Genomic DNA, 13,503 nt, shown 5'->3' with positions numbered 1-13,503 from the left:
TGCCACTACGCCAAAAGGATCAATCATTATGTTAGCTATCTCTTCCTCAAGATGGATATATATATATATATATATGCATGATTCACATCTTCACTCCACCGAACGCCGTCCGCCTAGGCTGATCGACACACTCCTGATACGACACCACACCTTGTTCACATTGCGAGAATTGGTTGTAAGAGTTCTTCTTTATCCCTTTCTGCTTTTGTATTGTTGCTCCGAGCACCGACACAGTATCATAGGACATGATAGACCTTAATTGTGTGGCTAAAACACCCTTGATGAGACAGTGATACTGTTAGGCCACTGGGGCAAAAGAGCTCAATCACCACCAGCGCCATGCCGGTAGTAGAGGGGACGAACCAATCCAAACCCACAACAGATACGGTGTCAGGGTCAGGCCAGAATGTGCCTATCATGCGCCTGGGGACAGACAAATATTAGGCATAAATGATTCTGGAAATTTAGCGGCCCCCTCACCCCACCATTTCCTTTGACATGCTGCATTCTTCTCCCAATCGCTGGGCGTGGGTTTTCTCTGGAGAGCCGGTGGAATTGTAGGCCGCTATCCCCTGACTGCAACTACCTTTGTCCCTCGAGCTCGCATTCATTATCCCAATTTCGCCGTTTTTGACAGGGTTAAGGAGGGAAGAGTTAAAAATTTCAAGGTAAAATGAACTGTTGAAGAGTTGGTACATTGCATCATGATGTTTGCAAAGTGACTGCTTTCCATGTATCACACTCCCTTGGTCATGGGCGGACTGTCTTATCTGTCATCAGGGATTGATTGTCCATTGACCAGGTCCTGATTATCTACTCCCCGTTATGGCACACGCTGTTACAGCAATCTATGATATTTCCGCGACGTCTCCCGCCTTGTTTCCCGAGTGTTTCCTTCCGCGTTCTTAGGTAAAGAAAAAGGCCTTGCATCTGCTTTATTCATGGATTTTACAGGCCCTAGATCGGCCTATAAACTTCGGCGCTCTTAAGTCAATACCACAAGAAGCCTGGTATCCTGGGTGTCCCAGGTTCCCTTGACATGCCAACTGCGTTAAGTTAAAGCTTCACGCTGGGTGCCACCATTGTGTTCGTGTAACCTCCGAAATCCGACTCCAGGGTAAAATCCTGGAGAAAATCCTGGACGAACCCAACACTGGCTTACCTTACGCTTTAGCACATTTCCGAGTTTCGGCCTCCAATCTGGTGGCACCATTATTGGGATCCTATCCAGACCGTGTTTCCCAGTGTCCGATGTAGTGGATCCTGATCGCTCTCTTCAGACGGAAGGGCCGAGCCCTAATGTTTTGTTGTTTGCCATATGGATAACAGGATAAAGAAACTGGTTGATTTTTTATTTTTTATTTTTTAATTTTTTTAATTATGCGTTCGTTTCCAATAACGTCAGCCCCTTGACAGCTGAAAATTTCCAATGTCCACTGCGACTAAAATTTCCGTCGCAGATGCTGACACGCTCCCTGAGCCATTGTGGAAACTCCTTGCTTGCCGAGTGCATCCAAACCTGGCTGGGTATGGAGGACGAGACATCCACCATCCGCAAGAGCTGTTTCAACCGGCTTGAATGGGACGCATTTGGACGTACTGTGGTAGTTCCAACAACAATGCTAACTCATCGGGGATAAGCTGGCAGCATTAAGTACGCTCGTCGCAGTAGGGACAGACTCCATAACTAGAAGGATGGGTTTAAATATCTAACCTCCCATCCGGGGTATCTTCAGGTCAAACCATGTTCCCCAAGCCCGAGTCCACTTCTCTTCATGGAAGCGAAGCTGAGCTATCCCGCGACTTCCCTTTCTTTGTCCCTTGTGCACTATTTTATCTATCTCAAAAAGGGGCGGATTCGCAGAAACTGACCCAGAAAGTCAAGTGCGGGGGGCCGGACTCCTTTTGTTTGTGTGGAGTAAATATTTGACCATTTCAATAGAGCGAACGAATCGACTACCCAGTTTGGAGTGCAGAAATTGCCGCTTCCGAGTTCTCCCTCATGCTGCAGATGTCATGACTAGGTTTATCATCCTTGCCGTCAGCTCTCCGTTACTCTCGTTTGCTCCGGGTTCCTTTTCGGCCAAGCGATTCGCATTCCTTTTACATTGGCATCGTATATCGATTGCCATTCAAATACCAAACTACGCCCAGGTTGAAAACGGAGCCGATGAATACTATTTCCGCATCTTTCTAATGCATCTCCAGCACCACAGGTCGATGGTGCTGTATTTCCTTGCCCCAACCTCCTCTTCCCTCTCCCCCTTCCTCTCACCTCTGCTTTAAAGCGTCCTTTCATTCTTGAACATGAATACCTGAAGAGTTTACCCGAATTTTGCCCTTATCCGGTGTCGCCAGATAGGTAGCACCTCGTCAACCTGGGCTGTGACTGGACTTGTTTGTTCCGGACTGCCTTTCCTGGTTAACTTTTTTTGACACTGGTTAATTTTTATTTTTACTCCTTGATCCTTAGGCCCCGGAGATGGTGGTAATGAGAAATTACGACAGATTTCTGTAAAACGAACTACTCGAAACCAGTTGTTGAACTTCTGGCGCGCGGCACAGGAACTGATATGGAGATGATTGGAATTTCCCCAAAGCCAAGTTCAAAAGGAAAAAAAAATACACCTTTTTGTCAGACCTGATCCTGTGTCACCATGTTATAAGTCAGGCGTTGGTGACTCGCGACAACCTTTTTAGGCTATCTAGCTTCAACAAATAAATTCAAAGGATATTGGAGGCAAAATTGTTTCAGTCTTCATGCCACTGGGTAAATCTGGGGGTTTTTATGGGAACACGACATTGACCTTTGTGCTCTGATTATCTCGTTTTAACCCCATATTCCTATTGATAGGCGCACGATTGCCTAACAATTGAAACCCGATCGAAGCGCATATGGTGCTACAATAGCTCTCGGTGATGGCGCCATTCATATCCACCATACCCATATGCCGGGTTAATGCTAGTTGGCATAATCAACAACTAGAGTGCCCACAGACAGGTTCCGAGCCGCGAAGTTTCCGGCTATTCCCAACTGTTATGAAAGACCACAGTCCACTCCAAATCAACGTGATCGAGCAGAAAGAGCAAAAAGTGCATTTAGGTGTCCCCCCTGTCTGTGAAACCATAGACCCTCACGCGTTGCATTTCAAGGACAATGGCGACTCAGAGGCTCAGAATGAGATAAGCAATAAAAGATCAATATTACCTCAAGCTAAAATGAAATATCTGGAGGGTGAACTGGAGTTTTCAATGCGATCCACTTCCACGAATTCGACATCAGGAGCCTCCTTGATCTTCAACCGTATCGAAAGCGACAACATTGAAACCAACGATGACGACACTGGAGATGATATCGATATTAACATAGGTGTCGACCAATTTAAGACTCACGTGGACCACGAGGGCCAGGGGCAACGTCAATCTGGGGGGCAGAGCCTTGCAAAAGCAACAATCGACCGTCTGAAAGCGAAGAGGAGGATGAAGCGCTTTCGGCAGGTTATTCCCCAAAGATCATGACATACTTGTAGACATTGGCTAATCGTAACCCCATTCCCAGACTCTCGCATAATCAGACACGATTTCTCATGAGCGAGTTTACTCGCCAAGCGCATCCGGATGCCGCCCATAGGGAGCGCTTATCAAAGGAGATCCCGGGTTTGAGCCCTCGTCAGGTGCAGGTTTGGTTCCAGAATCGGTATGTTGCCTGTTCTTAACGCGGGCTTGCTTTTCGAATCCTCACATTGCTTACAAAACTGGTAGAAGAGCCAAACTAAAGCGTCTAACTAGCGACGATCGAGAAAAGACGTTGATACCTAGGACCTTACCTGATGGTTTTGATATCACGGAAGACATTTATTCCCTTTACGGGAGTTGGCACCGATCTTCTAACAACACTCTCACTCCCGCTGGAATTTACTCCAACCCCATTCAGGAAGGAGGAGATATTTTTACGCCTTTAATATCGGTTATCACGAGAAAACCATGCGACGAAGACTATACGACATCTCCGTTAAGCGCTTCTTCTGGATGTGATGGTTACTTCCCGTCGCCAACATCAGCTCTAGCTACTGGGTCAGAACATGAAACCCATGATAACTCGTCCCGTTTCGCATTATTTTGCAACCCGCAGGCATCAGCTCTCCGATATATGAGTCCAAGCACAAGAACCAGCGACTTTTCTCATTTTTCTTCTCATTTTTCTTCGCAATCATATTGCCATCATGTCCCTGATTTATTCCAACCTATCACAGCAAATCCAAGGACAGTATCATTAGAATCCTCGTACGAACAAAATTTGTCGTATAGCCAAACCATATCGGGTTATGGAACACCAGATGCCACTTTCCCGGTATTAGATATGCCATATCGTAGTACTCACTCTTTTGACACCATTCTCCAGCAGCCGTGCCTGATAGGCAATTTGAGCCCAACGCGTAAGTACCAATCTAGTAGTCTACCAAACATAGGACACATGGCTTACGACATTATACCAGCTCACAACCAATTTCGAAAATCTGAGCCCTCCAAATCATCATCCCTTTGGCTTCAAACAGCTCCAACCAACCTCCATCCCGATTGCATTTGAATATGGCATGCTGGAAACGAGGTGACCATGGCCTACAATCAGATCCCCTGCCAAACAACACTGCCAACAAAGACCAGATATCTCCTTTAGATAGCACCTTCAGCTCGATGCGGTGTTTCATATGGTAAACGCAACTTTTCATCATTGAGCTTCCTGGCGTCCCTTATTCCCTTTTAATTCGAATGGAAAAGGGGCCCCCATCCCCACCAAAAAAAAAAAAGAAAAGAAAAGAAAAGAAAAGAAAGTGATAAAAATGGGAATAAACGAAAAATGTGTTTCTTTTCTTAGTAAAGGGCGTTTGGCACGTAGCATAACATCAGCGATGTCCATGGGATGATCTTTGAACACATGATGTACTCCAATAGTTTATGGATTTTCGGGAATATAAATAAAATAAGGCGGGCATTGGCATTTTCCATATAGCTATATACTCCTTTTTATTTCATTTTTACTTTTACTTTTCCCCCGCTTGCCTGCTTTCGACCAATCCCTCCTTGGCAAGCCCAATTAATCAGAAGAAACCCAAAACTTGGCTTCGATGAGACAATGCCGAGCGAGATTGGCTTCCGATTCCTGCCATTTGAGATGGCAATGTTCTGACTGGTTAATGGGTTTTCAGGCTGAGTCAGGCACCATCCAATGCCAAGCTCGATCTGGTCGCCCCACCAAGGCGATACCCCAGGGCAGCCAATTAGAGGAGAGGCGTTGTTAATCCAGTCCAGAACTACAACGTACCTTGGAACTAGATAAACAACTCTCTGCCATGGATACGAGTGTCCATCATGTCATAGTACTCAATATAGATGAAGAGGAAATACCGAAAATAAAAAGAACGAAGAAAAACAGAAGCCGCAATGACAACCCTACCTCTCTCATGCTGCCATGCCTCCCGCAACGGATGCGTCTGTGCCATCCAAGCCAAATGCTCGTGTGGCAAAGAACGTGCTCTGCATTGTAACTGCGACAAAGCAAAGATAGAAAACGACACATCAGGCGCCAGATGCTCATGCCGTAAGTCTTGACCTGGCTTCGTCTTACTCTTCTGCTTGGATTCTTTTCCTTCCTCTTTGCTCTGCGAACGTTTCCCCCCTTTCTATTGAATTTCCCATTTGCATGCATCCGTCCATTAGATTGTGCAAGAGCTTAAAGCTAATATTGTCATGTTGGAAAACCAGGAAAACGTCCAGCTGGTCAATGTACCTGTGAGCGTGCCGAGTCAGAGAATCATCAACATTTCACGGAAGCTTGTCCGTGTGGCAAAAGAACCTCAGGTGGGTTTGTTTTTATTTTATTTATTTTTATTATTTTTTTTCCCAGCTTCCTTTCCGCGGTCGATGTCAATTTTCACCTCGTTTCTTTTGCCAAAATACCAGTTTGCCATATGGAGAACTCCGTACTAGCATTGCACATACACCCATTTTGTGGATTGCTGGTCAAGCCCCATTTTTTGTATTCGCCAATCAAAGAACGGTGTTCAGTATTGGCCGATTTTATTCGCGGAGGGGATCACGACAACACGAAGGATTTTTCTATGTCAACACTCGGATGATTTTCCTGTAGCTTTGAGGTTCTCAAAATCATCCTTGAGATGTTGTGGTCTGCGCTAGTTTGGGCTGCTATATCTAAGAAAGGTTCACCTTGCTAACTCAAGATATGGTGTCCCCGTGTCCACCGTAGATTCATGCACTTGCGAAAGGGCCCTTGATGCAGAGAGCTTCCGCCATGAGACGGACTTCACCACAAGTACATAGCATATGAAAATCTGAGAGGACAGGAAGAAAGGGAGAATGTTGGGACGCTCACACCTCAGCGCGATGTGGCCGAGCGCAATAAGGCCTTCGGTTGGATTTTGACTTGGTTTTCTTTTTGTCTGTATACAAGCCTACATGTCCAATGATTGGATGTTTTCTTGCATGGGTCTTGCATGGGTTTTGCATGGTTTTTGCATAATATTTTTGGAACATATTCACCGATACTTGGCCTGCCCATCCGCTTGATAACTAGAAAATACCTAAAATAAAAGTAATAAATTAAGACTCTTGAACCTGAGTCAATTCACACCCATTTCTGAAAAGAAAATGTAGCAAAGCATAATCCACTCAACAATCTTCGATTTGAGGTTACACTCAATATCTTGCACGCCCAGCCGAGGCCAAAATACTGCCAAGACTTACCTAAAATCACATGATCTAAGAACTAACCTCGGAGTTCTCGGCATAACTATTGATCCGTCCCTCTTGCCATCAACGCGTTGGAACAAGTTTCAGTCAGATTATTGCAATATCCCAACGATATCCTGTGCTATGCTTTCTGTTCTGTCAGCTAGATCGTTTTGTGCAATAGGTTTTTATGTTCTGGCTGCTGCGGGTCCAGCGTATTAATCTAACCGTTTGGTCATCAGCGAATCCTGCGTGGCTCCCCCCTTTACCTCCGACTCCGCCGTCAAGTGCAGCAGACCGGCACGCCTTTTCTCGTCGAGCCACAGCCATGCTGGTATGAAAATTTCTGGCGTCCAGAAGAAGAACTATGCGTGATTGATGTCTCATGCGAAGCTTAGCTGGGCTAGCTGTGGAGGTTCCAAATAGCCAAGCATATCTTAACCCACCACCACGGTGAACGCGGGCAACTGCACTCTCCGCCAATATGTCGTCCATGCGGGGATTGGTACAGTTCATTGCCGACCTACGGAATGCGCGGGCCCGGGAACTGGAAGAGAAGCGAATCAACAAAGAATTGGCGAATATCCGACAGAAGTTCAAGGATGCGAACCTAAATGGATATCAGAAAAAGAAATATGTTTGCAAGCTGCTCTATGTTTATATACAGGGTTATGATATCGATTTTGGACACTTGGAAGCGGTGAATTTGATCTCTGCGAACAAATATTCAGAAAAACAAATTGGGTATCTGGCGGTGACGCTGTTTCTTCATGAGGGCCATGAGTTATTACATCTCGTTGTGAATAGCATTCGGAAAGACCTCCTGGACTATAATGAGCTTAATAACTGTTTGGCGCTACATGCAGTGGCCAATGTCGGCGGGAGAGAGATGGGTGAAGCGCTGGGTGTCGATGTGCACCGGCTTTTGATCTCTCCGTGAGTGTTCTGGCAAATGAAACGCCGACTTCTGCTGGTTCCACTTGCTCACATTACCTTGTTTTCTGTAGTACTTCCAAAGCGTTTGTGAAGAAAAAGGCGGCGCTTACGCTTTTACGATTGTATCGTAAACATCCCGGCATTGTCCAACCGGAATGGGCAGAACGAATAATTTCTCTAATGGATGATCCTGACATGGGGGTCGCTCTGTCGGTCCTGTCGCTCGTGATGGCTCTAGTGCAAGATAACCCCGAGCGATATAAAGGAAGCTACGCCAAAGCTGCCCAGCGGCTTAAGAGAATCGTCGTCGACAATGACATCGCTCAGGACTACATATATTACAAGGTCCCCTGCCCATGGGTGCAGGTGAAGCTTTTAAGACTGCTTCAGTATTATCCACCTTCGGGTTTGTGCTAATATCCCTCTGCCCCTATTGAATTGTAGCTTTGCTGATCCTTTCGAGTTAAATTTAGATGACACACACGTCAGGCACCTCATCAGACAGTCCATCGAGGAGGTCATGCACTCGGCAATGGACACGCCGAAAAATGTACAGCAAAACAATGCGCAAAATGCGGTTCTTTTTGAAGCGATCAATCTTCTTATCCACCTCGATACCGAGCATAATCTCATGATGAAAATATCTTTGCGCCTGGGCAAATTCATACAATCCCGGGAGACAAACGTCCGATACCTTGGTCTGGAAGCCATGACACATTTTGCGGCAAGAGCAGAGACTCTTGACCCTATCAAACACCACCAAGATATTATTCTTGGTTCCTTGCGAGACCGTGATATTAGCGTTCGACGAAAGGGCCTCGACCTTTTGTACAGCATGTGTGATACCTCTAATGCACGACCGATCGTAAATGAATTGCTCAAGTATTTGCAGACTGCCGATTATTCCATCCGTGAAGAAATGGTTCTCAAAATTGCGATATTGACTGAAAAATATGCCACTGATGCCCAGTGGTATATCGATATTTCACTGAAACTCCTCTCTCTGGCCGGTGACCATGTTAGTGATGAGGTCTGGCAACGAGTCATTCAGATTGTCACCAACAACGAGGAGCTGCAAGCCTATGCCGCACAACACCTGTTACAGTACGTCAAAGGCGATTGCCACGATAGCTTAGTGAAGATTGGCGGCTACATCCTTGGTGAATTTGGCCATTTAATTGCGGACAATAAAGGGTGCAGCCCCATCGAGCAGTTTTTGGCCCTGCAGAACAAGTTGAATTTTTGCTCAGACACTACTCGGGCCCTACTCCTCTCATCTTTCATTAAATTTGTTAACCTTTTTCCGGAGATTAAACCCCAACTACTCCGTGTTTTCCGCGTATACAGCCAGTCGCCAGATTCGGAACTACAACAACGAGCCTGTGAGTATCTAACTCTTGCAACTTTGCCGACGGACGACCTCCTCCGCACCGTTTGTGATGAGATGCCACCTTTTTCGGAAAGGACGTCTGTGCTTTTATCGCGACTGCATCAGAAGAGCGCTGGAATTAGTGACAAGCGGACATGGGTTGTGGGTGGAAAAGATGCCAATACCGATAAACAAGAGATTTTATTGGCCCAGCAGACAGGTCTTAAACGTTCTTTCACCACTATCGTAAACGGCACATCATCTGGACCAAAGGCTACCGTAGCAAAATCTACTGTATCATCCGATTTGGCTGGCTTGGATTTGAACTCGAGTTCAGATGGTCCGGAACCGAATCTGGCTAGTGCCGCACATCTTTCCGCTGACTGGGAAATCGGCTTTAACCGTCTGTACTTCAAAGACGAGGGTGTCCTCTTTGAAGATGCACAGATTCAGGTTGGCCTTCGTTCCGAGTACCGCGTTCATCTAGGCGTATGCAAGTTATACTTCACGAACAAGTCTTCTTTTCCAATTGGGTCATTCACCACAACCCTGGATAACCCTTCGCCCCAAAGCATCAAGATTGATTCCAAAAACCTACCGGATCCGGATGTTCACGCCCAGAGTCAGACGCAGCAAACAATCTGCTTCGAGTCCAAGGGGCCATTCACTAAGCCGCCAACGATTCGGATTTCTTACCTTGCCGGTGCCCTCCAAGCGTATACTTTGCAGCTACCTGTCCTGATGCACAAGTACATGGATGAATCGACCTTGTCACCTGACGATTTCTTTAAAAGATGGCGACAGATTGGTGGCCCACCTCTCGAGGCGCAGTCGACTTTTGCTGTACAAGGCAAAGGGCGGACGATAACCGAGTCATTCACACGGAGCATTGTGCAAGGGTTTAGGTTCAGGATTCTTGGCGGTGTGGATCCAAATTCTAAAAACGTGGTCGGCTGTGCTGTTTATCAAATGGATGGTGGTAAAACTGGATGTCTTCTGAGGTTGGAACCAAATTATGAGAAGAAGGTATATACTTCCCCCCCCTCCCCCCTTCCTCCTCCCGAACCTCCCCCTTCAACGCCTGTCTCCTTAAGTAGAAAACACCACCAGGCACAGCATGTATATCTAACTGGGAATTTAGATGTACCGTATAACGATCCGCGCAACACAAGACGCCGTGCCACAGGCATTGGTGAAACTAATGGAGGAGAGACTTGCACAGGGTGTCTTTGTTGATAATGACTGATGATTGGGATAGATAAACGAGCCACCAGTGTCACTGATTAAGGTGAGGAGATACCATTTACACATACTATAGCATGTCGACGTTCATACCACCCCCCTCCCCAACTTTTATTTGTTTATTCGTCTGGCCCTCATTTTTGCTTTAAGATTACCCTTCTTGTTCCCCATCCCGCTTTTCCCCTTTTACGTTTTTATTTTCCGTGACCTCATGATCCTGCAAGAAACACCTCATGGCCTTTTGGTAAGGTCTCAATGAAGGGCTTCATACCTGTATGTGTATGTACTGCATATGTACATAAACTCAAAATGCAATTTCACAGAAAAGGGGATGGGTGTCATTTCAATGAATATTTATTATCTAGCGTCATATACATAGCCTAATTTTCATCATGGATACATGTCGGGTTACCTAGTGCTAGTCTAACCGGAGGACACCTGCATTTGCATTATTATACCTCCAATTTACACCATTTTAACCTCCCCTTTTGGCGGCCTCGCGCCAAATATCGTACTCCCCACCCTAACTTGAGTACTCCCCATCGCAATCGCCCCTTCAAAGTCTCCACTCATGCCCATACTCAGCTCCAAACCTTCACCCGCCTCTTCATCACCCTCCAACAACCCAAGCTCCTTTTCCACCCTTTCTTTCGTCTCCCTCAGACACAAAAAATCCTCATTCTTATTTTCCATCGTCGTCGCTCTGGACCTCGCTATGGCCCCAATCGTCATTAAACCCTGCAATTTTAGCCGCGGACACTGCTCCCGGATATATCGACAGAGACGCACCGCCTCCGCCGGTTCGACACCAGACTTACTGTCTTCACCAGACGTGTTTACCTGGACGAAGACTCGCAATCGATCCCCGTCTGCACCAGCATCACGTCCTTCTGAAGCAGAAGCAGCAGCAGTGGTAGTCGCAGCATCTTCACCCACCCCTGCCTGCGTACTCCTTTCCCCCCACCCCCGATCCAGCAAGCTAGCCTTTTTCTCCGAATCCACGCTCTCCACCGCCCACAGGCCCCTCACATCGCGCGCCAGCGTCACGCACTTGTTAGACTGTAGTCCGCCGATGAAATGCCAGCGGATCCCGGGAGGGAGGATTTTGGACTTCTCTAGTAGCTCCTGGAGGTAATTTTCGCCAAAATGCAAGGCGGGGCTGTACTGGTGGAGGATCTGGATGTCGGAGGCGGGTTTTAGTTTGGAGACGGCGACGAGGCGGACGGGGCATTGGGGTCTTTGGGCTTGGGGCCGGGTTTGAGAGACATTGGCGGAGGCGGAAGCAGAGGTGATGCGCGCTGTCACGGCGGAGAGGTTTGTGACGAGGGTTGTGGCGCGGAGCGACATTTCGGATTCGGGTGTTGCGATTGGAGGTTGGGCGTTGGTAGGCTGCGGAGTTGTCATCGGAGTTGTCATTGCGTTGCTATTCTGAAGATCAATCCTTGGATATTCATGTAGACTCGTTCCTCCCTTGGGAGAGGATGTATGTGGTCCATATGGGTTGTTTGATGTATCCATGAACTTTCAGAGTAAGAGTCCCGCCGATGCGGCGGAATTAATATTTATCACATGACATTCAAAGCGTTTGTCCATTCAACGCCATAAACATCTAATTAGGTTCCTGTATTTTCGAAAGAAAAAAAAGAGAGAGAGAGAAAACAAGTCGAAATGAGTTGGATTTACAATTGGGCGCGTGCCAGAGTCATGATCAAAATATTGAGACAGTAAGTTGCATGCAAATGTGAACATTTATCATTTATCGACGGGCTCCGATGCCTTAAACATAGGGTAAGCAGGCTGCTCAATCCCATCAGGATAAGTAACATTTCTTTTATTTGCTGGAGTTCTGCGAGTCCGTTTCGTACCTACTTTGGTCCTGGTTGGACAACTAGAGACTTCCTGCTATGACTAGCTATATGTAGTATGTATGCTACAGTACATGATGAACATTGCTGGCAAATTGGGAACTTATTTCAGGGAAAGTTTTCCCAGCGACGGACTATCCATCCCCTAAGCTGATGTTGCTTCGATTGTTTGGTTGGGATTTCAGTTGCGGGAGTCACTGGCTCCATTCAACAACTACATCTAGTACTCAGTTTCTCTGCATTTTCATACCCAGAGTCCCATCACTTTGGAATTACCTGTCGAACGTTAAATTGAGGAAAAACACCCATATCGTGATATTCGCGATGTCCGAATCGTTTTTCAATTCCTCTGCTTGTTATATTTGGAAATATTTTGGCGCCAATGCTGGTTTCATATGGCACAGTGCCGAGAGCGAAAAGATCCTGTTTTACTGAAACCGGACCAAGGTTTTCTGATAAGGATTGCGGACATTGTATGCGAGCCGCATACCCAACTTGAGCCATTGAGCCATCAATGGCAGAACCGCTGAAATTGGCCACGGCGGGGATCCATTTTGTTGAATCAGAATGTTAGGGCATCCAGTATCTCCATGGATCACATCGTTCGAATGCATATGCTGTAGTGCTTCGGTGATTTGGATTGGCCATCTCCTCCAGCCAAAATCACAGCCAGCAAAGCAGAAGAGATAATTAAACGATCAAAAAAACACTACTAACTTGGTTTGCTGTTTAGGGCAATGCGACAGTGGAAGGACATTGGACATCAGGCTTCATGGACAAAACACAAACAGGAGCCCACCCCTGATACTTCTGGCTATGGTATTCTGCCGTAGCGAAATAGGAATGGCGCCCGGCAGGTTTGTATATTGATGAGATTTCTCATTTGGCAGCAGGCTTTCGACGACTGGATCAGGGGTTGCTTGCTTCTTCACCACAAGGCTTGTATCTCTTATTATTTTGACAACCTGCGAAAAGAAGCCAACGCCAGCGAGCTCCGGTTGCTTTCCATCCCACTGCTTGGAAGCCATGTTCCCAAAAACGTGTCTCCACCATTACATGGAAGCGCAGGTTCAGTCAATAAGGTTGATTCAAATATAGAATAATACGACAGATAAAAGAAAAAAATTCGACACAGGCAGGATTCGAACCTACGCGCCCGAAGGCATGAGATGGTCTAAGCTTGGCCAATGCAGACTAACCACATTTGGCGAATTCGAGTCTCACGTATTAACCACTCTACCACTGTGCCGTGATTGCGGTATGGCTGGCAACCCCGCGGCCGCATTAATCTACGACGGAGTGTTGACAGCCCAAGGTCATGCAACTTCCCCCACCTCGTTTCCG

General features: G+C 46.7%; 4 protein-coding genes and 1 non-coding gene across 5 annotated transcripts; 3 read left to right on the top strand and 2 right to left on the bottom strand.

The window, feature by feature from the left end:
• Positions 1–2,919: 2,919 nt before the first annotated feature.
• HCBG_08262 (uncharacterized protein) lies at positions 2,920–4,588 on the top strand (the record flags this gene model as incomplete). Its single annotated transcript, XM_045435311.1, has 3 exons — positions 2,920–3,498; positions 3,531–3,697; positions 3,763–4,588. The coding sequence occupies 3 exons, from the start codon at positions 2,920–2,922 to the stop codon at positions 4,586–4,588; spliced, it is 1,572 nt and encodes a 523-aa protein (XP_045283803.1).
• Positions 4,589–5,470: 882 nt separating this feature from the next.
• HCBG_08261 (uncharacterized protein) lies at positions 5,471–6,339 on the top strand (the record flags this gene model as incomplete). The annotated part of the gene is made up of 3 exons (XM_045435310.1): positions 5,471–5,542; positions 5,719–5,859; positions 6,220–6,339. 3 exons carry the CDS (start codon positions 5,471–5,473, stop codon positions 6,337–6,339), a joined length of 333 nt encoding a protein of 110 aa, XP_045283802.1.
• Positions 6,340–7,079: 740 nt separating this feature from the next.
• On the top strand, positions 7,080–10,663 carry HCBG_08260 (AP-2 complex subunit alpha; the record flags this gene model as incomplete). The annotated part of the gene is made up of 4 exons (XM_045435309.1): positions 7,080–7,683; positions 7,755–8,089; positions 8,157–10,078; positions 10,194–10,663. The coding sequence occupies 4 exons, from the start codon at positions 7,232–7,234 to the stop codon at positions 10,296–10,298; spliced, it is 2,814 nt and encodes a 937-aa protein (XP_045283801.1).
• Positions 10,664–10,712: 49 nt separating this feature from the next.
• Positions 10,713–11,710, bottom strand: HCBG_08259 (uncharacterized protein; the record flags this gene model as incomplete). Its single annotated transcript, XM_045435308.1, has 2 exons — positions 10,713–10,732; positions 10,810–11,710. 2 exons carry the CDS (start codon positions 11,708–11,710, stop codon positions 10,713–10,715), a joined length of 921 nt encoding a protein of 306 aa, XP_045283800.1.
• Positions 11,711–13,286: 1,576 nt separating this feature from the next.
• Positions 13,287–13,408, bottom strand: HCBG_11075. The gene has a single exon. It is a non-coding gene; the product is annotated as a tRNA-Ser (tRNA).
• Between the last annotated feature and the right edge of the window lie 95 nt (positions 13,409–13,503).

The sequence above is a fragment of the Histoplasma capsulatum genome (assembly GCF_000150115.1).
Source record: "Histoplasma capsulatum G186AR genomic scaffold supercont2.15, whole genome shotgun sequence".
Taxonomy (NCBI): Eukaryota; Fungi; Ascomycota; class Eurotiomycetes; order Onygenales; family Ajellomycetaceae; genus Histoplasma; species Histoplasma capsulatum.
The sequence above is the reverse complement of the archived record's forward strand: the minus strand, read 5'-3'. Positions and strand labels throughout refer to the sequence as shown.